The 25,711-nt window shown below is 45.2% G+C and overlaps 1 protein-coding gene across 16 annotated transcripts in view; it reads right to left on the bottom strand.

Moving 5' to 3' along the window:
• Positions 1-25,711, bottom strand: part of LOC107226566 (protein turtle) — a 164,784-nt gene that overhangs the window by 32,079 nt on the left and 106,994 nt on the right. For 14 of the 16 annotated variants that reach the window (XR_006903283.1, XM_046733920.1, XM_046733925.1 and 11 more), the window contains exons 4-7: positions 25,395-25,446; positions 10,711-10,852; positions 10,200-10,367; positions 8,717-9,009 (exon numbers count right to left, since the gene is read on the bottom strand). Coding sequence is in view for 15 of the 16 variants with exons in the window: in XM_046733920.1 (XP_046589876.1) it covers positions 8,717-9,009; positions 10,200-10,348 (442 nt within the window). In the remaining variant the exon portion in view is untranslated. Of the gene's footprint in view, positions 1-8,716; positions 9,010-10,199; positions 10,368-10,710; positions 10,853-23,322; positions 24,512-25,394; positions 25,447-25,711 lie in introns of those variants that run through there. The other 2 variants (XM_046733923.1, XM_046733921.1) reach the window with 2 other exon arrangements.

Below are 25,711 nucleotides of genomic sequence, written 5' to 3'. Positions count from 1 at the left end.
GGCAATTAGATGGAAAAATCTGAATCGCTGCAGCAGACCGGACGGCTGATTGTCGTCGGGCAGAATGGCGCGCTTTTCCTGCTGCACGAGGCTGGTCCTGATAATGGGAGCTTGCAGCCGTCACCGTGTAATTTTCCTTAGCGGACGTAATTTAACTGCAACTTTCCCGGAGCGACACCCTGTGCCGGAGCTTTTCGCCGTGACTAGAGCCGGGTTTCATTCATTCGTTGGATCCGGCGAAGCCGTTAGTTTTTGCATTCCGTATCCGAGTCTAGCCGCCGCCGCCGCCGCAGCAGTTGGCCGGTAATCCCGAGGCGACGATAAGCTCGCAGACACGGCTGCTCCGAAAAGTGTCGAGCTTTCCATCGGTGTAACTGTCCGAAGATCAGACGGCTAAGAGCCGCTCAGTTTTCACTTATGGGCCTGCGGATGGACGGGTCGGGGTGTTTCAAATTAAACTTGACCGTCCGGCGCTCACGGCGATTAGTCATCCGGTCAAGAGCGACGGAAGGATCGAGTTAAGCCGGCGAGATACGGTGGGAAAAACCGTCTGCGATCCCGGAGGGAATTAGAAACGCGATATTTCACCCTCTGGGTATCGTGTCGTCGGGTCTAATCGTTTTCTAATTCATCCGTACAAGCCGATTGAAATTTTCGCCCTCTTCTTCACTCGCGATCAACTGCGTCAGAAGAACATTCAACGTCATCGAGAATGATAACGAATCGTGAAACGACGGAGCGGAAACTAGTTTCCTGCCGTTGGACACTTCCGATTGGATTCCAGAACAACGCAGGCCTGATCTTTTGAAACGCACTGAGAAAAATTTCATTTGTTACAGTAACTAGAAGAATTCGGTAGAACAGGTATCGTTAAAAAAACTGTTTGAATATTGTTGGAATTACAGAAAACGAGGTAATAAAAATTTCTTTCAATGCGAGAAGCTTTGCTTCAACGGCAACGTGTCTAAACGTCCTGCGAATTTTTAGCATCGGTCGAGCTTTTGCCTTGACGAAAACACTTGTTCACCAGCGAGGCGTCTCCACCTTTGTGACCGTTGTTCGTGCTCTTCGGGTCGAATGAATGGGGAACGGCGCGAAGCTGGCTGCGGTGTGCCGATGTGTATGGGTTTTGTATCATGGGGCGAGGCCTGCCAAAGCGAGCAGCCCAACGGTATGGCACAGTTGCCAATAATGAGGACAAAGACGAATGACAATGGAACAAAAGGCGCCACCCCGCAATCAAAGACAACGCGGCCCGTTGCCAGCGGAAATTATAACGGCGACGATGACACAACTTGCGCCTCGTCTTTTGTCGTTACGTGTGCCCCGTTACTCGGTACTTACGACATTATACTCTTGGAGAAATTTTCACTCCGCAACACCGGGCGTCGAAAGGACGTTTCACCTCGTAATTTTACCCCAGTCATAACATAACGTGGAAAAACGTGTTTCACCCTCTTTTACGACAACATCTGCGATGCTTGTCCGGGCTTTCAGTGTTGCTTCGTATACCGCGTTACGAAAGATCGGGGTGGCTTCTCGTGGTCTTCGGTTGCTTTGTCAAACGGGCCAATTTGAATTGAAATTTTGGTATTTTCTGGACCGTGGAATGTGCAGGTATCGTAGAACGCGGAATCAGTCAATCCTCGAAACGACCCTTTTCCAACGATGTAGAATAATTTACCGGCAAATTTTCTTCGATCGGTATCACGATGTGGGAAAAAGGGGGAGAAATGCAAGCTGGCGAGGAAAGAGTGGCTCAGGTGGCGACGAAAGCTCGGTAATTTACGAAAAAGCTCAAACGGTTGACAGTGTGACGAATTGACGGGGTGGCTTGAAACGAGTACCGAGTGCTGGAACGCTGTTTCAAAATTGTTGGTATCAATATCGGCGAACACTTCACATGCACCTATGACGTAGCGAACCGCTTGAAGTCCTCTGTTTCTGTCACCCGATTCTTCCTCTCTTTTTAACTTGGGTGAAATTCGCTACAGAGTTTAATAATTTATTTCCAGGTGAATTTGCATTTTTACTGCGACTAGATAGTCGTATCGTGGGAATGTTTACTATGATAAAGTGACAATGTACGAATTATTTTGTTCTTTATTCATGTTTTATTATCATTTGTAGTTGGGTAAGTTTAGGGTCAGCCTGACCCTAGTGTGGCAGCAATGTGATTCCAGAGAGATGTGGAAGCTAAAAGTTAAGGTAACGCAGTACTCTTACCCTTACCGACCGAGCAAACTCACCTCTTCTCCCACTCATTGCATCTTACTTTGTGACTGATGGAATAAAAATGTATCCCACGAAGCACGTTGTTCCGCGTCATACAAATTTTCTCACATCAAAGTAATTGCCTCAAAGTAATTGCCAGATGGTCAGATTCATAATAAGTAGAATAATTTTTTATGATTATCTGACAGGCAACTCTTATCTCGTGCAAAAATGTAACTTATAAATTTTTCACACGTTCCTTTCAGATCACGTTCAAATTCTTCCTTATTCATCATCCCGACTGTTTTAACGACTACGCTCCTAAAACCCTAAAAGTGAAGGCATCATTGTTTAAGACAGCGAAGCCATACTCGGTGCTGCTTTTACGCCTCGATATTATTATATAGATAAAATAATCGATATTCATCGATTTATTTCTGACATTAGCAAACTTTTCAACACTGGCTTTGATATGCTTTGCGTTTTTTTATTCACATCGTATGTCACGCAGCTGCAGACGTATTGTTTACGAAATTCACCGCGTTACGATATTATCGACAGAGCACGAGCGATTGACACGCTCTCTCTTGTGTTGCCTCCATAAGCTTCGTAAGCGCTGTGTTTAGCCCACGGAGTAGTAGGAAGGAGACAAAACTCAAGCTCGGCTCAAAAGTTGGTCCGGTTTTTCGGGCAACGTAACAGAAATTGTCAAGGTGTGATGTAACCGCCTCTCGCGCACTCTGCCCCCTTCCCTCTATGATCTTACGATTTGCCGTTTGTCACTTTTTCTTCGGATTTAATGTCGGTTGAGGTTGGAAAAGCAATTACTCAGTTTTCATTCACTTAAAATGCGTATTTTACGAATTTACGGAGTATATTTATAGCACGAAGGTTTATAGGTTACGATACCTTCTTTTTTCACATTTTATACCGAAAATTTAGCTTTTTCAACAAGAGGCGCTCATATCGCATTCAGACAATTCTTCTTACGTTATCTCAAAACTGGGGACAATTTTTATTGCAGAACATTGTCTCTTTCCTACCACTCCGTGGTTTAGCCTAATATGACATGTTGTATATAGTTGAGGCGTACGTCATATATCTAGTCTTAAGCTCTAAAAGTGGTTGAAATTTCTTGATCCAACAGACGATTTCTACAATGTTAGAAATGTCAGAACTGGTATATTTCAACTCTCATTGTCAGTGCATCGATCGTATTGATATAGGGCCTAAATGAAAGCTCTGAAAATCTAAAAGCATAAGAAACTTGTCTTATGTCGAATTTCATCGTGAGAGGGGAGGAATACGTGATAAAAATGGCTGGATAGGCCAAAGGCTTATGTTCGCAGTAAAAGACAAAAGTTCAGCGCTGCAGCGTTGATGACACATTTTTGGATTGGTGACCACACGACTGCGCCAATTTGCGAACTCTTAGATCGTTAGTTCCTGCTTATCACTGTGTAGGAAACACTCTACGCATTTCAAAGTATTCGCGTGAGAAGGTAACAATACCCGATTGAAATTTTTTGTAATTTCCATTCCGGATTCTGCAATTAACTGCACGGATTTCAAATTAGTGTCGCAAATAATTACACATATACTTTGTTTCAACTGAAGCACAGGTGATTGGCAAGCTGACAGCGAGACTCCTAAAACAGAATTCTCGTATATCGTCATTTCGACGGAAGCGTAGACCACACACGTACACATACGCAACTGTCAAACTGACAGCGGGGCTCTGAACACAGTACATAGCCCAGCGACCAATCACAGGACGAATAAAACGACAACAATGCTTGCGAGATTTATCGTGACACACCAACTTTTTAGAAGTTCGTTAGAATTACAGTTGTCGGGGTCCCGGAACTTATTGAACTGGATAGATGAAATATTTAATACTCCAAGCGGCCGATGTACCCGCCAATACATTTCCTTTGAACTGCGATATTGCAATCCTCGTCTCACTCTACATCCGCTATCCGCACGACAGGCAAAACGGAGTGTCTCAACGTGTCCAAAGGGGCTAAAAAGTCGTGTGAGAATTCGAATCCGAAATTACCTAACAGAAGCAATAAAACTTTGACTCTCTAGCAGCTGTCTACTTTTATTTAAGCGATAATTATACAATCGTGTTTACGAACCACTGTCAACGCGTGATCCATGTGGTAACTGATACTGCGAAAAGAGATCCGAGCAGGTTGGTTGATTCAGATGACGTTGACAGAACCGACAAAAACAAAAATGGGTTTCCGCACATTCGCCCCTGTTCAACAATGATTCCCGAAACTTATCCCGGGTTGTTCGACCCGACGCGTCGCGTCTCCTGCCGGCAAGTGGATCAAATAACAGACGCCTTCCGCGTGGTTGGATTCAAATTTCGAACATGGCTCTCCCGAGGCCTCATTTTGGTGCCAATTTGAATAAAATTTGAATACCCATTTTCGCTCAAGCTTGCCACTGGCGCCTGGGGCGCCTATTAAATGATCATCCCTACGAACCGACGATTTCCTGTGGGAACAACGTTTCCGCACCTGGCGGAAGCTCGCGTCCCGATCGCCACGTCGCTCCCTGAGGACTACGGGAACCGGAAGCCAGCCTGACGGGGCGAAAGGCGATGACGAATGCAGGGCGAATCTCCGGTTCTTTCCACGCGTCTCTTTCCGTTCGACAGGACTCGCGTCCCCGGGACGAAACGAGCCGAGGATACCCGAGGGACCCCGAGGGAGCCCGAGGCCGCGTCAATACCGGGACAAACTCGTGCCGAACCGGTCCGAAAGTCCAGAGTTTACGCCGTCGTTTAACAGTTCATAAAAGTGGTAATCCCGCTGTCCCCTCGACGGGGGTTAATGGAATTTTAAAAATGGCTGGCGCGCCGATTCGTCCCTGGCTCACCTGCGGGGACGAGGAAAATTTACGAGCCGAAATAATTGGAAAGTAAATAAATTACAGGCATTAGCCTCAAAAGTTTTCTTCTCGGCCCTGCAGTGCAGAGAGAGACAAAGAGAGAGAGAGAGAGTGAGAGAGATCGGTATCTACGCGTCACGGCTACGCCTCACGTATTTATAATGTTCGTTTACACGCACGGATATTGCTGACAATAAACGCAACAAGGGCAACTTGAATAGTATAAGTGAAAAAAAACCATACTCTTCCGGTAACGAATAACTTTTATACTATTGTTTTTTAAGTTTTTCTTCCTGATCTTCATCCTGTTTTTATTTATTTATTTTTTTTTTTATTTTTTTTTTTATAACGTTTGACCGCTTATAACACTATCGCTTATTTTTTCGGAACTTACTCAGCTTCATTTTATTTATCAATTATCTGCTACATCAGTGATTGTTCGTTAACGTAGAGACCGGTGGTGATATATCGTAGACTGTGATTTTTTTAATTATTATTGACGAGTTATTGAGAATAGAAAAAAGTTTGTAGATCGAAAAATAAAAGAAAATCTTGTTAAAGTTTGCAGAACCGTTGTTCGAAGCGAATTCAGCGCCGTAACAAAGACTCGTTAAACGTTATTACTGTCACGTGCGAAGTATTATAATGCCAGGGATAATAACGAGCTGTTAAATGGGAATCTCATACGCCAAAGTATGCCGGGTATATTCTTCGAGACACAAATACCCGAACCGAGCTTTGATTAAATTGCGCTAATGAGACTAACGAACGTATAATAAGAAGAGTGGGAAGTGCGAAGGTTGGAGCTTTTATCGAGAGAGAGATAGAAAAAATGAAATATTTTTTTGTGAAAATTGATGAACATTATAATGTTGGAAACATAATTAGGTTAGAGACGCACGTGCGGTTGCTGGGGTTAATCAAGAATAACTTCAACGTCGATTGTTAGTGAAGCTTCGAGGCTTGGGAGCGTGATATAACGAATTAAATTCGTATATAACGAATGAAAGCCACAAGACTCGTTGAAATTATTCAAAATTTGATTGAATGTACGAAGTAGGAGGTGGAGGTGGAAGAAGAAGAAGACGAGGAGGGGAAGGTTACAGAGCCGTTAGCAAAATTCCTCCTCGTATTTACCATAATGTAATCAACCCCTTGTCAATTAATACAACTCTAAATAACCTCGAAAGGGTACCGCTTTAATTATCGCCGTCGTAGGGAGGGGAAATTAATTCGTTCCGAAGTTAATTCCCCAAATAGTGAATACCGCTGACCGACAATCCTTCGTATAATATTGCGCCATGTATATCCATCCGCGGAATACTCGACTATTCAGATTATACTCCAGTCGGTCTATCTTCATCTCCCCGGAACTTGACGTTGAATCGATTATCTCCAGCTTTCAGTTAAATTACACGGATTATAATATCCACTCACGGTTATGAAGCGACGCGATTCGACAAACTCGAGGAAAATTCTCCCGGAACGTTTCGATATGTGCCAATATGGAAGTAATATATTTTCTGCAAACCAGTCTGACTTTCGTTGAAGGCCGTGGTTTAAAATCATACCTATTTTTCGAAGTGTTTTTCAAAGAAAACGAAAATACTCGAAGCAATTTGAGTTTGAGGGCTTTACTATTTATAGTTTCAAGAAGGTTTCAGAATTTATTCATTGAAATTAATAACAAAATGGCATTTTTGAACTTGAAATTTTAACACAACCTCTAGAACTTATTTATCGATTCCACCTCGTGGCTAGATTTTTGATTTTCAATCCCAACATTTTTTTATAAACTCGGTTTAGCAATTTTAGGGTCGAGAAATGAAACTCTTTGTCCATAATCGGACACGTTTAACTTCTAAAAATTTGCGTTTTTTTCACAGCATATCCCGGACTTCAACTGCCCGACATTACGTGTGACAACTTATTTTTCCGATCCACGTAAGCTCGCATCGCAACAAGGATCTGAGGGGACGTAGATTGCAGCGAGGTTCAATCGGAGAAGAGCAATCAGTGCAGTCGCAGATAACCTCGTCACACCGAGTATATTCCAAAATTCGTCGAATCGCCGTTTCGCAAACACGGACACAGCTTGATTCCACGGACTGTAACATGCATCGGTTATACCGTTGGACGTGTTGCGAAGCTTACAGTCGCGGGAAGTTGTTTGATCCGAGGAATAGAGCAGCCGGCTTTGTGAGCTCCGTGAATTTGGACCTGGCTAATCAGTGGGAACCGAAACCCGGCTTCGTTGGCACCCGAAATTTCCCATTTTCCCATTTCCCGTTTTCCGCGTCTCGATTTTGGATTAAACTTCCGCGGCCCGATTCTCACCTCTCGAGATTTAACTTCTGCATCACGGTTAAAAATCTGAAAAATTTTTGACACCTACGCAATCTTTTTATTCGCACGAACCGAGACGCGGAACAAAATTGCTAACCGACGGTTATACATATACGCGTTCAATTTTAAATCCTTCAACCTTCGGCACCCCGCAAGCTCGATGCTCAGCGGTTATTTTTCAATCAATGAAACCAGCTCCGGTGTTTTTCACCACCGCAGACGCGTCCGCCGATTGATAAATCCACGCTGCGTGCACACCGGGTAGAAACTGACCATTGGTCATGTCACGCGGTGATGCGTTTCCGCTGCGTTTCTCTTACTCTTCTCTGTTAGGTTGGATTTTTGTGTTTTATTTTATTTATTTATTTATTTTATTTTTTTTTTCATATCAGTTTCCTCTTTCTCCTTTTTGTTCCACACAATATTTTTCCACGACATTCAGTTGCATCAACCCAAAACTGCGGTTATCGTCATTGAAATGTCGACAAATGATTCTATATTTAATTAACACGCGATTGGAGCGTAATTTTAAACAGAAAAGATCAAAAACTTTTGAATTTTTAGGTCACTCCGATGATTAGATTAGATTAGATTAGGTTAGGTTTGGTTCCGAGCATAACAATTGTACGTTGTCTTGATCCTGAGATAAATCTAACGCGTCTACCATGTTTTGAAATGCATAAACCTGTTCGCTGTATGAATTATACGAGGGGGTTGAAAATCCAAGGGTGGTAAGTCAGTTTGACCTAATTTTTTTTTAAGACAAAGGAATTTGCATTTGATATTACTAGTAATTTTGCCTCGTTCCGTATCTGAACAACGGTTAAAAATTACCCTTCCTAAAACATTGAGTTAATATCGAATACCACGTATTAAATTGATAAGCGAAAATGAATCACCAAGGTCCTAAATACCTTACACCAGCGCTTGGATTTTTAACCCTTCATATATCGACTGTGTGTACCCTAATTTGCGAGTACAAACCGAAGTAAAAAAATAAAAAAAAGACTCCACCCAAACTCGGACATCTCGAATAAAAGCTGCGTGCAAGCTATCTTAAACGGGGTGTCGAATTTCGGCAAAGCATAGTCGCGATAAACCTTGAAATTTAGACCGCAGGGCGAAGGTTTAGGTGTGGAGGTAAGTTATCGTCGTTCGAAGCTGCGTTACGAGCTTTCATATTCGTAATAATAATGTTTATATATCGGTACGCATCGTGCGTCGACGGCGGGGAACGGGGGTTCATACGTGCCTGGTGTGACGAAAAGTATGACGCCGAGAACCAGAGCTTGCGCCACCATTTCAAAGAGCCAACGAAAGCTCCAGTTCCCCCGCAGCTGACAGCGCCTCCTGATATTATCATCGGCATCTCGTTGGTCTTCGGTTGTCAGCCGCCGCTGACGATAGTCGGCAGCAGCTCCCAGCCTCACTTTTCCAGGGATCACGTTGTCCTCATCCTGCCGCTCCTTGTACCGACGTCTGCATGATCCTAGACACGTCGGCTGGCCCGAAGATAGACTCGGGTTTTTCGCCAGTTCCGTCCTGCTGCAAGGAAGAGAAGAAAAATATCGTTCATCCCAATACCAAAACAAAAATCGACCAAATTCAACGGCTATTCAATCGTTACATTTTGTGTACTTGGACAAAACGGTCCAGAAATAATAACCAGCAAAAAAATAACACGTATGTGAAATTTAATTTGCTGTCAGGGGTTATTTTTGTTCGGTTAGCATTTGTCGCGCGTTGTTTATGCAAGTTTATTTTTCCATGGGTTATTTTTACACGAGTAATTAAGGGCAGTCACCACAATTTTTCGCCGATCATTTTTTGAACGAATACAATGAGACATGCTGTATTTTCTCATTCGTTGAAAATACGTCCCTTTTCCCACGTGGATAGTAACAATAACGAAGCTTGCAAAATTCTATACAAAAGTTGTACGATGAAATTCCGTTTGAAAGCAACCTGTCATTATTCGTACGTGAGCAGGTGAATTTTTACGCAGCACGATATCAACGACAATTAAAATATCAGTTAAATATAGAAAGCATTTCGATTCGAAAATTCGATGAAATCAAGATCGAAAAAGAAAGCTTTGGGTGTTTGACAAAAAAGAAAGTACCGTCAATTGCTGTATAGTTATTAAAAATTTATCGAGACGAACAGAAATCCAAGCTGAACGTGGAGGCTTGAACGGTGTGCGAAATCTTTTGTGCTGCCTCAATTTGATCGAATATATTTATTCCGCAATTTTCTCGCTCTTAAAATGAGCAGTCTGTACAATTTGTATTATACTTTGTATTATATATGCGTTGGCATCACGCGAATCGTGCCGGCATTCTCAGTACGAACGCAACACAAAAGAACATCCATATAGAAGCGATGATGATCGTCGATCGGATAAAGACCGGTGATTTATGTAGGAGTCCGGACGGCACAGCCCTTGGTTCGAAATTACAACGCTCAGGTAAGTATACAGCGATAAATTAACCCCCAAGTTCGCATTCGGAAAGGAAAAAACAAGTCGCTTGTACAGTTCATTCAAGCTGCATCTCGATCCTTCGATCTCGCGCTATTTATAATCCGGACGCGCGTTTGACGATGAAAAAATTTATGAAAGATTTGAAAATTTCTACGCGATTTTTAATCAGTTCCACACGTTTCTACCGCCGAATTAATCGATCCAAGTTCTTCGCCGCTCGTCAGTCAATTGCTTTTCTCCATAATTATCTCACCTGTCCTTCTCCCTGCAGCCTCGAGCATACTCGTCAATTTTGCGGGGATCATTCACTAGCAGATTAGGCGAAGATATTCGCCGGTCGCAGGATTTTTGGGACAGCCGTCGCCGGAGTTCCGTGGCTTGTGGCCCTCCTCCGACCCCCATTCCCCCGCTCCCATAGTATCTGGGGATACAAAAAGACGGGAATCAAGCGTGAGGATGCCGTCGATCGTCAAAAAGCAGGATTCAAAGCTGAAGGAAAACTAGATGAGAAAGAGAAAACGATCAAAACGGCTCGCGAAAATCAATGCTTGGGTAAATTTTTTCGCGCAGTGTATAAATTTCTGCCAATGTTCAACTCGTATTTTTAACCCTTCCGAAACAGTGTCTTCGGTGAACTTTAACCCGGTCAATCTTATCGTTGAACTTTCAAGCGCGGATATCACCCACGACGAAGAATCGTCTTTTCCTAGGCTGTCACTGAAAATAGGGGTGATCGTGGAGTAAATCAAGATGTCAAAACTCACCCCCGCTGTTCCGCCACCACTACCTCTGCCGCCTCGTCAACCCCCGGCACCGACCTAGGTCGCCCTGTTCAGTGGCTGATCCGCACCGCGTTTCCAGAATAATTCAAGAGGCGTCTTGATTCTGGGTAGCCGAAAGCATCACCTGCAATACAATGATTAAAATTAAGATTTTCAGAGCGGCCTTTAAGCACAGCGTCACATCTAGATTACTGCCGAGAAGTACAGGTGACAAAAAAAAAAGCGTCGAGGGAGATAATTTTCTATTCGTCGTTTTGTTTATTTTATTCATCGCGTGGTATGCATATGTCTACGCGTATATATACATATATATGTATATGTGTGGGTATGTACACGGAATTGACCGTACCGAACGAGGCGGTGATTAACGCCTCGATTTGGCTTGTGTACATTCATTTCGAACGTTCGTTAAGCGCGGAGGGTTAAAATCCCTAACGAGCGATATTCTATATCGTATCTGCGTGACCTGTTGAAGGTAATTGATACGACGCAACTGCCTCGCGACATTTTGTCTAGTCCATCCCTGACACTGGGATTCTGAAAAAAAAAACAAATGAGAAAAAAAAAAAATGTTGTCCAGGCGCGAAAAAGTACAGGATGCAAAGTAATGAAATATTGTAATGTAGTAGAATGAAGATTAAGTTATTTCACTACTCTTTTCAGAGACTTGATAATTTTTTTTTCAACCGAATCTGTACAGTATGGAATTTCACTCATCGCGTATAATCGAAGATTTCAGACAGTGAAAAAATCACTTCCCACCAGACACTTCGAATTGAATTAAGATCGCTACGACGGTATCGGTATATCCGGTACGATTCCGCCCGTCACTCTCCGAAGCAATAAAAAAATTTCTCCCCCCATTTCTCGCAGTATCATCGATACAACTGATTGACAGTATCCGGAGTGAAGTTAGCGCGCCGAAGTATTTACAGACATGTAACTGACTATTCTAATTCGTGGAAAGATCGAACGAGCATCGAATATACCCGGTGAAAAATTTTCATCCGCACCTCATCTCTACAGGAATATACGAACCGTGTGAAAAAAGCCTCGGGGTGAAAAAAGTCCCATCGAAACAAAGAACGCTGCAATTTTATCCCCGTAAACCGCACGGCGGGTGAAAAAGGAGGAACCGGGATTCGGCGCGGGGGAGGAACGTCGAATCGGGGGTCACCGCCCATTTTGTTGATACAATTCACCCCCGTCCTGCAGGACCTGCAACGCCGACGGGACAACGACGTGCGAAGGCTTAAACCGAGTCCCAACCGAATCCCACCGGCTCGGTGCTAATAACCGGGTAACAGGGAGACGAGCTATGACAGGTGGTGTCATAGCGCCAGCCAGAGCTGAGATAGCGGGGTGCAATTGCCCGGACGACGTGCGTGTCACGGTGGCATAACCTCCCCCTTCAACCCCCTTCATCCCCCGTCTCCGATCAGCCGCGTAGTCGCGGTCTCCCGTATTCTACGCCCCCTTTTTCCCCCCCGCACGGCATATATTGGCGAACAAGGCACAATCTATCCGGACAGATTTGCTCGGAACGTGATCAATTATTAAAAAGAGAGTTTAGGGTCAGAGGGGGGGATGAGGAAGGAAAGAAAAAGAAAAAAGAAACAAGGGTTGATAACGCAACGACAAAAAAAATGGAGGGAAGATCTGTCTTTTTTTTTTTTTTGTCTTCTAATTATAAGAAGATTTCTATAATCAACGAAAATTTTGGTTATAATTTTTCATCGCGATTTATACTCTAGAAAATATATTATTCACCCAACCTTGTAGCTTAACCCTTACGGCCACAAATTTTTTAACTCATACTTTTGCCCGAATTTTGTTACTCTTGGGTTTTTGGAGCTATACGAAGTGAAGAAGATCGTTTGATGAAACTGTGAAAAGGCTAGGACGTGGAAATTTTTGAGGCAGGACGCTGAGCGTCTCACTGTGACTGAAAGGGTTAAGCCTTGCAGATGTTATTATTTGAATGAACAATTTTTGAGTAACGGAATACTTTACATTTAAACATAGGAATCATTCTCTCGTGAGAAATTGATTTGATAATTACATTATTAGGATTGGAAATTGAGGAAAATAAAATTGCACGCTTATTGCTCGACAGAAAATTTTAAGAAAATAAGAAAAATGGAATAGAATAACTTTCGTTAATCCGTGACCCTTCTAACTGCAAAATTCGAGTGCTGGATTTGCGTGCCAGCATCGGCAACGACATTGAGAAACCTGGCCACCTCTGGCCTAGAAATTTCCGTTCCTTGAGCCGTTGCCTGTACATTGTTAAAGGAATACTACCGTTACTCTATACCGAATGATAAATTGCACGGAGAGCTTGCAAATACCCTTTTCATATCGAATCTGTCGAAGGTCTATAAAAGAATGAGCCGTGATCTACACTGCGGTGGGGTGAGTTGATCGATATTGAAGCGATGCGGAAGAATCGGCGATCTTGCAGACATTCCTTCATTGTTACATTATATCGGGCATATTATATATTATTCCCTGTGTTGGAGAAAACCATCTAAGTATAAAATCAAGCATAAACACTTTTCTGCCTGTCATTTGTAAAAAATCTGGAATTAAAAATTCACAGAAAAATATTGGTTTCATTTTTTGATAAAAATATAGAAAATCATGAAACAGATACGAAGCTTTTATACATTGAGAGATACTTTGAATTTCATCCCAAACGATATGTAAAAAGATTTGACGTACAGCGTATTACGTATCTTGCAGGGAGTGTGAAAATTTGGTACAAAAATCCTGAGGATATTTTTATACCGAAAACCGGAATAACCGTTAATGATGTTAGTCACGACAGGGCAGCGCGGGCTAATTAGTCATAGTTTGAAAGCTGTACGTCCCGGCCGGTGACGTCATTTGTTGGTATATCTCACGGGGATCGAAGGGATGCGTCCATCACTCAACGTATTGACGGGTATCTCACCCCCGGCTGTTTGGCTCGATCCATCGCGTTGTTGCGTGGCCGAGTGCTGCCGGATAAAGGGTGAAGAGTTGTGGGTGAGTCGGCCGGTTTATTAGTTGTGCAGGAGAAAAATGACTGCAGAAAAACTCCGGAGCGCCAGCCATCCGGCCATCGGAGTTCGGCGCGTTACGAATAATATCGGAAACCGAAAACAAGGGATGATTTTCACCAGGTTCGGCCCGCGGTGAAAATTCTCCCGGGATTGCGGGAAAAACGAGAAATTCACTGAGGCGGAAATCGCTCACCGAGGAGCCGCGTGGTGTGAAGAGATTTGAAAAATCTCCGCCGCAACGGGGGAAGGGAAGCTCCGTGTAAGGAGGGGATTACTATGCAAACTGGGCAATTTTTTTCTCAAGGGCCGTTGGTATGCAACACGTGACGTTCCATCCGGTCGGGCGGTTAAACGTAACGCGAATCACGCGCTCCGGTCGAGAAGCCGAAATAGAGGCGCGAGGGAAATTCGGAGCTGGGGAACGAATCGGAAGCGAGAGAAAAATTTCCGGCGAACTAATTGCGACGGTGTTGCAGCCCGACGACTCGATTACACGCAGCGAGCTTACTGCTCGTCGGAATTGCAAACGCACGCTTGCAAAATTCACGGCCCAGTGGCCTATTTATTAAACAGCAATTTTGTGGGACGCACATTCTGACCCCTGACCTTACAGCGATACCCGGTTTCGGGTAGGCTGGCAGAAACTCTCTGGACTAGCAACAACTGTTTGAATAAGTGAATACCGTGAAATACGTAGAGTCGGTTGCCGGAATACCGCATCGCGAAATTTTCTCAGAGTAAAAAAATATTAAAAACTTGAAACCTTTGAAACAGTCAAAACTTTAACAAGAATGTATCGAGCTGGTGGAAAAGCAAAGCGATTTGATACTTTGGGTCGAAATTCGCGGTTACCAGTTTCGCCTGTTCATCTTTTATCTTACTTTTGGTTACGTTTCGTCCTGACTTGGAGTCCGTTTGCCGTTGTCAAGGACAATTAGCGAAGGCGGCTTCTCGTCGCGTCGGTAATTTCCTCTGCAGGCGAAGAAAATTCTTCCTCTTATTTCGCAATCCAGATCTTGGGGATAACAATGCGCAGACAGAGGTGGCGGGTGTAACACAGGCCGAGATGCGGAGTGATGGAAGAAAAAAAAAGAAATTATTTTTAGGGTGAGCGGGGAGAAACCGGGAACGCTTTCGTCGAAGTTGATTTAAATCAAAGTTGCCGTAAACTTGGAATAAAATCATAATTTGAACGAAGCTTTCAGACTGGCCAAGAACCTCGGGAAACTTTTTTAATTTCATCCCAACTAGACAAAGTTTATACATATATATATATACATATATACATATATATATATATACATATATTCGTATTACAGCGAGCTAATGAATTCGACGTGCAGGCAGCCGGCCAGGTATTATAAGGCGTACCGAGAAGTTGAACCTTTAAGCGTCGATCGTTTTGTTCCGAAACCGTACTTGCAAATATTGTTACCCTGCATAGAACGACAGCGAACGATTCACGGGGCGAAAATAGGAGAAATAGACGAACCCTTGTAGAGGTGTACGAGGATAAGCCGAGGCCGAGAAGTTCAACGTTAACCAATCGAGCGGAATAAATCTTTCCTGCAGACTCGTCAATGCAAACAGAAACAAGCCACCGCGTCCCTCCGGAGCAGAAAGGGTCCGATTCGAGACGCGTGACATTTTACGGTGGGTGAAAATTTATAACCTCGATTAAACGGTCGAGATATCTTTCATTGTCGGGCGGCGTTTGCAAAACACGCTCGGAGCTCTCGGGAGTAGATTGTCGAAACGGTGTTGCGGGGTGAGAAGGGGGCGAGGCTTGGAAAATAAAAACAGAAAGAGGAGGGAGCCAAGTCCCGATGCTATCTCGGAGTGGACGGTTCGGATGGACAGTCGACGAATCGCGAAAAGATCATTTTTTCCTCACGATGAGGTGATTCCGCTCTTTCCTCACCCTTTTGCCGTCCCTCCCTGTGCGCTATCGATCGGGGGATCTTAACTGCGTCCTGCACCAAAAGCCTAAGAGATCCTGGAACAACGAGTGGCCGGCCAATTCGCCGGAGAGGTGATAAAAAAATTCAACCCTCTATGAAATCGGGCGTCGCGTCGATCGCGATCGGCGTAAGAAGAATTTAGAACGGATGCAATCACCGAGGTCTTGCGAGTTTGTCCGGAAGGATGAAAGAAAAAAGGGTAGAACGTTGCGAGCGGAGAAAGCAAATACGTCACCGCGGAGACAGGGACACACGTATGGCACACGTGCGAGGAGGATATAAATTTACTCGGAAAAAACGGCGAAAGGGAGGAAAGCAATAATGTGTCCCGATACACAGCCGGCAAAAAGGACAAGACAGTTGTCTGTCTCCCAAAAAAGGATAACGTCGGAGAGAAGTGGGCTGCGCGAAAGCTTGTCCCAGGATCACATCGAGTATAAACGCAGCGGTTGCAGAAGTAGCGACTATTTCCGTGCCGGAAATTGTATTTCAGGATCAGAATCCGCGTGTAGAAATAGGCGGGGGCTGTCATTCGACAGACGGAGACGTCGCGTCGGAACGGAAGGAGAAGAGACGGTCCCGTCCGTTGCTGGTTGGGTACCTAAGTTTATTCGTCCGTCTTCTCATGAGCTTCGAGGAAATTTTCACCTCCGGTTATTGCGAAACAGGAGCTCGAACGATCCTCAAGAACTATTTTCCCCCGTCCATTCGGCCGAGGCACAAAGTCGGAGCGTTCAAAGTGCACTCTTTCCGATTTCCGGCACCACTCATTCGATTCACTAGATGAACTCTTCGGCAAAGGTTGAGTTGAGCTTTTGTCGAAGCGGAGATAGGTAGAGATAGAAAGTGGGATCAATTATATAAAGACGAAAAACGACGGTGCGTTTGCTCGAGTTGCACGTCGACATTGGAAAGGGATGCTTTTGCACAGTTTCACCGAGAACGTTACTCCGGTCCATTTTCCTCCGAACCTTAACAAGTGAACTGCGCTACTGATCGGCCAGGGAAATGACACGAAGGTGGAAAGTTGGGTGCATGTCCTTGTTTGTCCTGGTCTACTGTCGTATACAGTGTCCTCGATGCGGGAGTGTAAAGCAGGGTTACATCGACTCGGAGTAGCTGTACTCGTAAAATGTGGAGGGACTCCATTCACCGCGGCTTTTCCTCTTCGAGGCTGCATCCCGAGGCACACACACACCAGTTTCGGAACAGCTCGAGAATTATCTCGAGCGGAGTTGGCTCCTCGGGACAATGGGGAGACATATGGGAACCCGTGTGTACCTTCATATTTACTTGCTTTACATAGATAAACTCGAAATTATTAGACGTCGCAGGTTAGTTAGGCATCCATTTGTCCACACAATGGTACGTTATAGGGGCTCCACCCATTACCACTTTCGTCAACTGAATCCGAACTGAATAATGCAGTCGAACAAACCGTTGAATTCGCCGACCGCGCTGCTACCCTGCAAACATGCATCCATATGCTCGAATTTCTCTAACGAACTGTTTGCCGAAAGATAGACGCACGCTACTGTACGCAAACCCTGTATAAGGGACTCCGGTCATTTATTGACCTCGTGGATGATGAACCCCGATTTAGGATTTTGTGGATGCGGTAAATCCAGCGAATTTTAGGCGAAATGTCAACGATGATATAATTGGTTATCGGAATTTAATGGGAATCATTTTTAGTAGTCTGGGTTGAAAGTTCGAACCTAAATAACCCGCGAGACATTTGGATAATTGTGTACTCAAGGTTCGCAAGCATCGTTTCCTCTTCTCAAATAACTCGGATGTAGTTACATTGTAGGAAAAAAGATTGCAGAAGCTGAAGAAGAACGGCGGGGAAAGGATTATATGAAATTGTCTTGTTGAACTCATCGTTGATACTTGGGGTTGGATAGTTTCTTGGAATCCTGTTACCGTCCCGAGTTAAGGAGTAGAGCGAGTCAGGTTAAACTGTAATAAAGCTTGCTACCGGATTTCCGAACTTTCCCAAGCACCTCCGGTTCGATCTTATTCTCTAATTACGGGGCAGATCGATCGATGGAAACGGTTTTTATTTCGCTCCTCTGCCCCACCTGAAACTTTCAACGATTATACCCTAAGAGGATTTCCCTTACTGCCTCACTTCCTACCGTCCATGCAAATGTAATTTTCCTCAAGTATATGTACTCGTATATAGACAATACATAGATATATACCTATATAAATAGATGTACACGAGCGATTGTGAGCATTGCAAAAGAATTCGAGTAATCAGTTAAACTCGCATACATTTTCATCCGCTGTTATGAAAAATATGCAAAATTTTCAGAGATCAAGAGACGGAAGAACTTGACGATCATTTTGGCTGAAAATCGTAAAGAGTGACTAGCGGTGATCAGAATGTTTCTACTTACAGGTACAGACATCAAGTTGCGAGGTAATCTGGTAAATCAAAAAGACGAGGCTTGAATCTCGTCCGGAAAAAGTTGCAAAAATGGCTGAGTAATTCCAGAGTGCAAGTTATGTATATGATCCAGCAAACTTCATTATTCACTGGGTTGTATGACATTTATTTTCACCTTTGTTTCTTGTATTTCTCACCACCACCCGGCGCGTTTTCTCTAAGTCGAGTAAGAACATTTGTGCTAATTTAGGTATTTGAAATGAGAATTTTTCTTCTTTCTCCATTTTCTCTCATTATTTTCCACATCGCGAACCGGCGAGAGAAAAAGCAATAAAACTGAGAAGCACTCCCTAATTAAATTTACCCTCATTAGAGTCCATGCTTTTCTTAATTATTTCCATTCTTCACCAAACCTAGGGCGGCTTTTCAGACACACGAACGAGGCAATAGCATAACGGTATAAAACTCGACTCGCGATACCTCCGGGGGCAAATTGTTTAAATTTTTCGAATTTGCACCCCGAGCGGCGGCAACTGCACAGGCATTTTCATCGGCGCTGCAGCAATTACCGGACGAGAAAGGGGGCTGCAGGCAGCTGCAACAGAAACGCAGAGCAAACAGCTGAACTTGAAGAACAGATTGTCCACTTGACCTCTCCTCGACGCAGAATGCCCGGAGGAATAATGCAAACTTTGAAGACGTGCCTCTTCTGTCTTCCTCTTCGTCGAGAATACAGAGACAGACGCATCCGCGCTGTTTAAGCACTCGAACTTGTTACACGCCCGTCCACAAGCCCTAGTGTCTCCAAGACGAGGAGCGTAGAAAACTCGAGACGCTTTTGTACGCCTTTAAAGCTCGCCACTTCGTCCGCCTCTCCGCTTGCTCACGGGCACGAGACTGCCGACCCTGACATGCGGCGAACGTTGCTGTCGAGGCTGGCTTCCGGAACCGGAAATTCATCGGAGGCGGCACTTGAGCCTGAAGCCGATATTTGCATACGGTGCACGTATGTGGTTCGGTTTCACAGGTGGATATTCTGGAGTGAGGACGCGCGCTGTGAACCTGTTTGCGTACCATCGCGTTAGGTGTCCTCTGAACAATTTGTAGTGAAGAGAAGAGATCAATGAGAACCGTCGCCCCGGAGAATGATGGAACTGTTTGCCGAAGCAATATTTATCGTTCACTCTCTTCGTTTTACAAGACTTCGTTTCATTTTCTTCAGTTCATACTTGAACCGAATTATCCACGGCAGTCGGTCCACAAACCAACGGAGCAAACATATTCCCGTTTCTAGAACGGAATCGATCCTCGGAGTTCTCTTATCCTCGTTCCTATCGATCCGGATGATTTTCCTTTACTCTCAAGTCGCGGTTCCCGCTGTCGATTCAGTTTTACGAGTGAAATACCACGGGATGTAATATTTGTCGAAGCAATTGTTGCCACTGGAGGCATGATCAGGTTCGGAGTTGTTCGTTGGAAAATGAGGGAAAAATTCACCCGGAAGAACCCGCGAAACGGCGAATGACGAGGACTGAATGAAGATTCCGGAGGGGAGGGCGAAGTTCGAGGTGGATCCCAATTGAGAGGATCGCTGGTTCGCGTGTCCGCGGGTCGTCCTGGCGGTTTGGGTCGCTTGGAGGTCCGCAGGATCCAAGCGAAATCAGGTATTCTCCGGGCGCAGGCCACGCCCGGAATAGATTTTGGCCCTCGGTGAAAACCCATTGAACATGCCGGAGGATCTTTGGTCTGCGGAGACGTGACGTTTGCGAAGGGAATCATTTGACCGGCTCGTTAATCAGCCGTTCACGCGACTCGACTTGAATTCCTTTAATATTTGCTAACCGGGACGGAGTCGAAGCGAGGTCTGAGTGACGGAATGATCGACTGCCGCGCCAACTCTCGGGGTGCCTATTCGGCGTCGAGGCGTTTCCTTTGGAGATCAATTTCAGATATAGTTGCGGGGATTAGTGACGGGGTTGACGTCGGGCGATGTATTATAACCCCGCGGGTGCCGAGCGACGTTGGGATCGGAAACGCCGCGACGCCGCGCCGTTGACGTGGGTAAATTTTCAACAATTCTCACGGCGTTTTGCAACCGGCGAAGGAAATCGGCCTCTCGATCACTTTCATCGCCGACGTAGGAAAGAAGAGGAACTTGAACCCTGCCGCGCGTACGCGAGAGGGTTAATCATTCCGAAGAAAAGCTCTGCTCTCAATTCTCAAATCCAAGGGCAAAGTGGTTCGAACGGCACTATTCACATCCCTCCAGTTATATTCGAAAGTAGAAACATACCTACGATCAACTGGATCGACACGAAACTTGCTTAGTTGGTATACAGCTGCCAGGAAACTGTTCACCGAGTGGTTAACCGTTCTTGAAGTCAGGTATATACTCGGCGTGAAGTCCTTTGCTACTGCAGCTTAAGGTCGTGTGACATCTAAAGTCAAGTCAGGTTGAGTCATTTGAAGTTAGCTGAACTTATCAGGCTTCAACGAAACCTATTTGAAGTTATGTAAAGGTAACTCGTCGGTACAAATTATTTGATGCTGCGCGTCTTTTAAAGACGGCAAAACGATCACTTCAAAACCACGTAAAGTTGTCTGGATTATTTCACTCTCAAGATTTATTTCCGAGTAGGATCCAACCGATACCCTCGATCAGGTACATACGTAAGTACCTTTTTGTGCTTTTGAAGCAAAGTGCATGTTGGACGGTATCATATTTGAACTGTAATTTCCTTGGAACGGTGACGCGTTCAGGGATCGTCGGAACACGGCGAGTGCAAAACCGGGAACAATGATCACGTCGTAAAGTATGAGTTAACGTCAGGCGTTGGGAAGTAGGTAGAGAAACACGTATAAGGTACCAGAGGAATATGTACGCCTCTCGAGTAACGTGGAGGGACAAGTTGTGTGCTCGTAAGAGTTAACGACAGCAATCGTTACCGGAATTATCAACAACAATACAATCTCGTATACCTGCCGGTGAACGGGGACCGGAGTAGTCGCATATTCCGGGATTTGCGTAGCGGAACTTAAGTCTGATTACTCGAACCACGCGACTCTCTTATTCCGCAGCCAACTCGATTACGGGTACCCGGGGCTGTAATTTCACAATCCATATTTCACCGGTCGCGGTGCGGGAAATCACGACTCTGGTAAACAGTACCTTCGGTTGAACCAGCGAGGGGAATTGCACGGTACCGAAGGTTTAAAACCCTCGTTCTCGTTGTGCCGGAATCGTGTTTCAGGTGTAGACGTTGAATGAACGGGGAGATAATCTGAGAGCGGAGGATCGGAGGTCGGCTTGACTCGAGAAAATTGCGGTCAACGACGTGTGAGGCAGAGACTGGGTGCCATTGGGAATGAAATGAAACTGGCATAGGAACGAGGACGAGCTACCTCGGGCTTTGGCTTACCCAAAGCCCATTAGTTCTTATTCCGTAAGTTCAGGGCAACACCCTATTTTTACCGAAGCTATTATCGAGTTAGCGAAAAAGCAATTTGCAAAATATGGGTATACTTTGTCCCTCAGCAGCCGGGACGAGATATTGGCTTCGAAAAACGAATTTTTCCCTTTGATCGTTCCGTTCCTTCCTCATCGCTTCACCGCAATCCGACGCAAGTGCAAAGTAACAGCGAGACACAAAGCGGGGGACCCGAAGCCCGGGAAAGGAAGAGAGAGGCAAAGACAGGAAAAAGAGAGATATGCTCATTAAGCAGTGGAAAACGGAAGGCGTACTCGCCTCTGCAAAAACCACGGCTCATCATGTGGTTCGAGTTAAGTCTGGGCTGGTTCACCGACAATTTCCGACGAGTAATTACTAACGATAAACAATTTCAACATCTCTCTTTGAACGAAACCTGACAAAATTTTGGCCTGCTTTGATCGGATGCTGATCAGGAAACGCGGAGGATCAACTTGCGTTCAGTACGTATCGATTATTGTCAGGGTATCACTTCGAAGACAGGCACTCTTTACTTTACTACTTTACTACGGAGACTTAACTCTTACACTTTGTGACAACATTTTCAAGTGCCCACAGTGAAGTGACGATGTAATTTTACAATCCATGTGACGTATTTCTGCAAAGGTGAACAGTTTTAAGCATGGTTTCGAGAAGGACGATTGCGATGTAACGAGGTATCAGAGGGCACGTGCCTCCGTTCGTTTGATAAGGGAAAAGGGTGTTTAATGGAAACTGAAAATTAAATCAAGTCCGCAAGGCTTGCCAAGCTTGCGAGGAACATAAATAAAAACGGGCTCTAGACTTCATTGGTCTCTCAACTTTGAGTTTCCTGCAAGCCCTTGATGTCTACGCGAGGTTAATAAATATGTATTATCAATATCTCCGTTGCATATGTATGCGACCTAGAAATATTTCTCCTTTGGTGTTAATGCCCAACCGGGGCAGAAAGGGAGGTGGAACATTTTTAGCCGGCAAAGTTAGCATAAATTTCACTCCTCCACGCGAGTGGACGTTGGACAACCGGAAACTGAATACCGAATGACCTCGACATAACGAGGGACTCGAGTCGGACTGAAGTGACCGACTGAAGTCGGGACTGCAAGAGGGTGCGACCTACTCGACAATTGCAATCCTAATCCGCAGACGGCACTCCGCCATTATAAATTCATAGCTAATACCAGTTCCGCCAATTCAGTCTAAATCCACCGCATGCAACTACGAAGAGGGTGGAACTGAAGTTTAACGATCTTCTCGATCGATGGATTTCCAATCGATCCTCGTTTTTGAGAAACCTGTAGACTTCGGCCACGGTTTTGCAGATCAGTGCTTAAAGCATGAGTCCTGTCATTGAATTAGATGAAATAAATTGGTCATTTGTCAGTCAGTCACGCCGAGGCTTGATTGTTTTCACCTTGGGAACAGTTACGATTTCATCTTCTCGCGTCTGGCTATTGACTGAAAGCCGAAGTGAATAGCGAATTATGCTATTTAAGGTAACTGCGCGGGGCTTGCAAGCTCCCCGTTCTTTTGCGCAACCCAACCAAATCTAGGATGAGATCTGCCATGCGGTGCAGCGTGCTGCACCAGCATGCACCAGCATGAGGAGTGGATCACGCCTGGAGTATCACGCGGGCTTATTTACACCGGGTGGAAAACGTTTGGGGAGTGAAATTGTAAGGGTGAAAAAAAATGAACTGTAAATATGGTCTTCGGCAACTAACCTGCGGATATTATCTTGTTCTTGGAAAGTTGTGCGGATCTCGTTTCCGGTTGGGTGTGGTTTCTTACCGCGGGTGGGGCTACGATCAGCGATCAGGATTAAGGAGTTTGGATTTGGTTGGGCTCGGGAGGGTTCCGGGAGGGATCCGGGGACTGGGATGTATGGAACAGGGACAAGGGAACACCTAAGCGAGGTCCTGCCTTCGCTAGGACATTTTTTTCCTCGGTTATTTCAGCTTCCGTTTGGGCTCATTCTTCCACCTCGGTATATTCACCGCACAAAGATTTGTTCGACTATTTTAGCGTGTTGTTTCGCGCTCTTTCTATTTCGAATGACATAGTTTGTGGAATCACGAAGCACAGAACGAAGCAACCGAAGGACACGGTATGACTTTCAGTTCGAAATACTCGACGATATCTTTCACTTTCAGACCTTTTTCTTTGCCGTCACTTTTGTAAAACTAAATCTAAACGCGTTGGTTGAACTTTTACTCTCAATGCACTGTATATTGACTTTGAATCTAACTCGTGTCAGCACGAATGACACAGTTTTTCATGCGGCACACTTCACTCGACAGTTTCTGAGTTTCAATATCGTTTCACAGTCAAGTGACGACGGCGTTTATTGCTCTTGACAGATATGTGTAGACCGTGCCAATGAATGTTCAATGAAATTGGATTGAATCCACCAAACCCCAACTATTCACAGTCACGATAAAAATCACTTGTGAACAACAAGAATTACTGGATTGTTTTTTGGCCTTGAATCGTGCACGTTCTAACGATATCTGTCACTGTGACGTATACGATAAAAAAAAAAAAAAAAAAAAACTGCAAGATTGAGTTCGTATTCCAACGAATCGTTTTAACCCCCGATAATTCACTGCGCCACCTTGCCAATGTACGGTAAAATGACCCCACAACACAACTTATCCGTTATCACTTCGTTCCCCAGTTTTAATCTCACTTATTTTTTCACGAGCATTTTCTGCGTGTTGACGACACGGTCGGCGGATCAGGGCGTAGGGTGATATTCGGCTTCAGGGTGATAACACGTCGAGGCAATTCGACACTGCGAGATGACACGCGAGCCTCTCGGCGGCCCGGATCGCGGATATTTTTCCGGTCACTATCGGTGCAGGAAAAAACGTGACAACGATTTTCGTAAGGCCGGGCCCGCTTGTCTCGGAGCAATGCGCGGCGCCATGACAGTTTAGGGGCTGCTGCCGCTGTCGGTGGTGCTGCCGGTGCTGCCGCCGTTCCCCGACACCCCAACACCCCCGAAGACCCACAGCCCCACCAACGAAATATTGATCGGACAGAAGGGCGGCAGCCAGGAGCGTACCGAGTTCGAAAGAGGGCCCCGGCTCAAAATTCTCCTCCCAGATTTTCGAGGCTGAAGAATGAGAGACTCGCGATTTCGCTCCGCGGATCGATCCTACGAAACGGGGACGAAGGGCTGATCCGGATCGACTTTTCCGCTATGGATCGGGGGAACTGGTCGTGCAGTGGGTCCCGTTTGACGTCGCTATAAATCAAACCACACGACGTGGGAAATGAGTTTTGAATGCAGATTGTCCGGCGGGTAGGCGGGACTCGAGCCCCCAATTTACATCGGCGTTGGATTACTCTATGAATCTAAAACGTCACTGGCGGTCCAGTTCAGCATCGTTCGAACGACGATCGCGGGACGAAATGTCGCGGAATTTTACGCGGAAATTTTGCACCCCTGCGGCAACTTCTACCCAGTGATCCAACCAGCCTGGATCGTCCGCCGCGCCGAAAAGCCTCCGTTCGTCGGAAGAGAACCCTTGCTAACTCCGTTTTCAATGTAGGTACCAGTGCAAAGGACGACCGAAAAGCTCGACTCGGGAGAAACTGAAATCGAAGACGTCCTCGAAGCTTCGGAAGCTTCACTAGCCGATCGGAAGGATCATTGGCCAAGTTGGAGAACTATTGAAAAATGGCGGGGGCGGAAACGGACGTCGGTATTCCGGGCGGTCGGTTATTTTTATCATGAACCTTCGGCACGTAGCCGCGTTGAGCCCGAGCTTAATGCTGTGATTTAACTCACCCTGGACGTGCCTTGTATCTTGGCGTAGCGGCGCTTCAACCTCGCGGTGTACCTGAAACAAAAGAGACGAAACTTTATTAGTCTGAGAAACATTTGTATCGCGAGATACGGCGGATCGTTTATGGGAGGAATCTGATGGCCCGGAACTGAGCGAGTGTATTGAATTTCGAGGCGAAGTTGCGCGTTAATTAAGACGGGAGACTCGAGGCAAAGGAGTCACGCCCCTTTACAAGCACGCCGAATCCTTCATTAGCGAAATTTGGCCGACGGTGTAACGAGTGAAATTTTCCTTCGCAGACACGCGTAACAGCACGATA

This window comes from Neodiprion lecontei, chromosome 3, assembly GCF_021901455.1.
Source record: "Neodiprion lecontei isolate iyNeoLeco1 chromosome 3, iyNeoLeco1.1, whole genome shotgun sequence".
Classification (NCBI taxonomy): Eukaryota; Metazoa; Arthropoda; class Insecta; order Hymenoptera; family Diprionidae; genus Neodiprion; species Neodiprion lecontei.
This window is presented reverse-complemented; position numbering and strand designations above follow the sequence as displayed.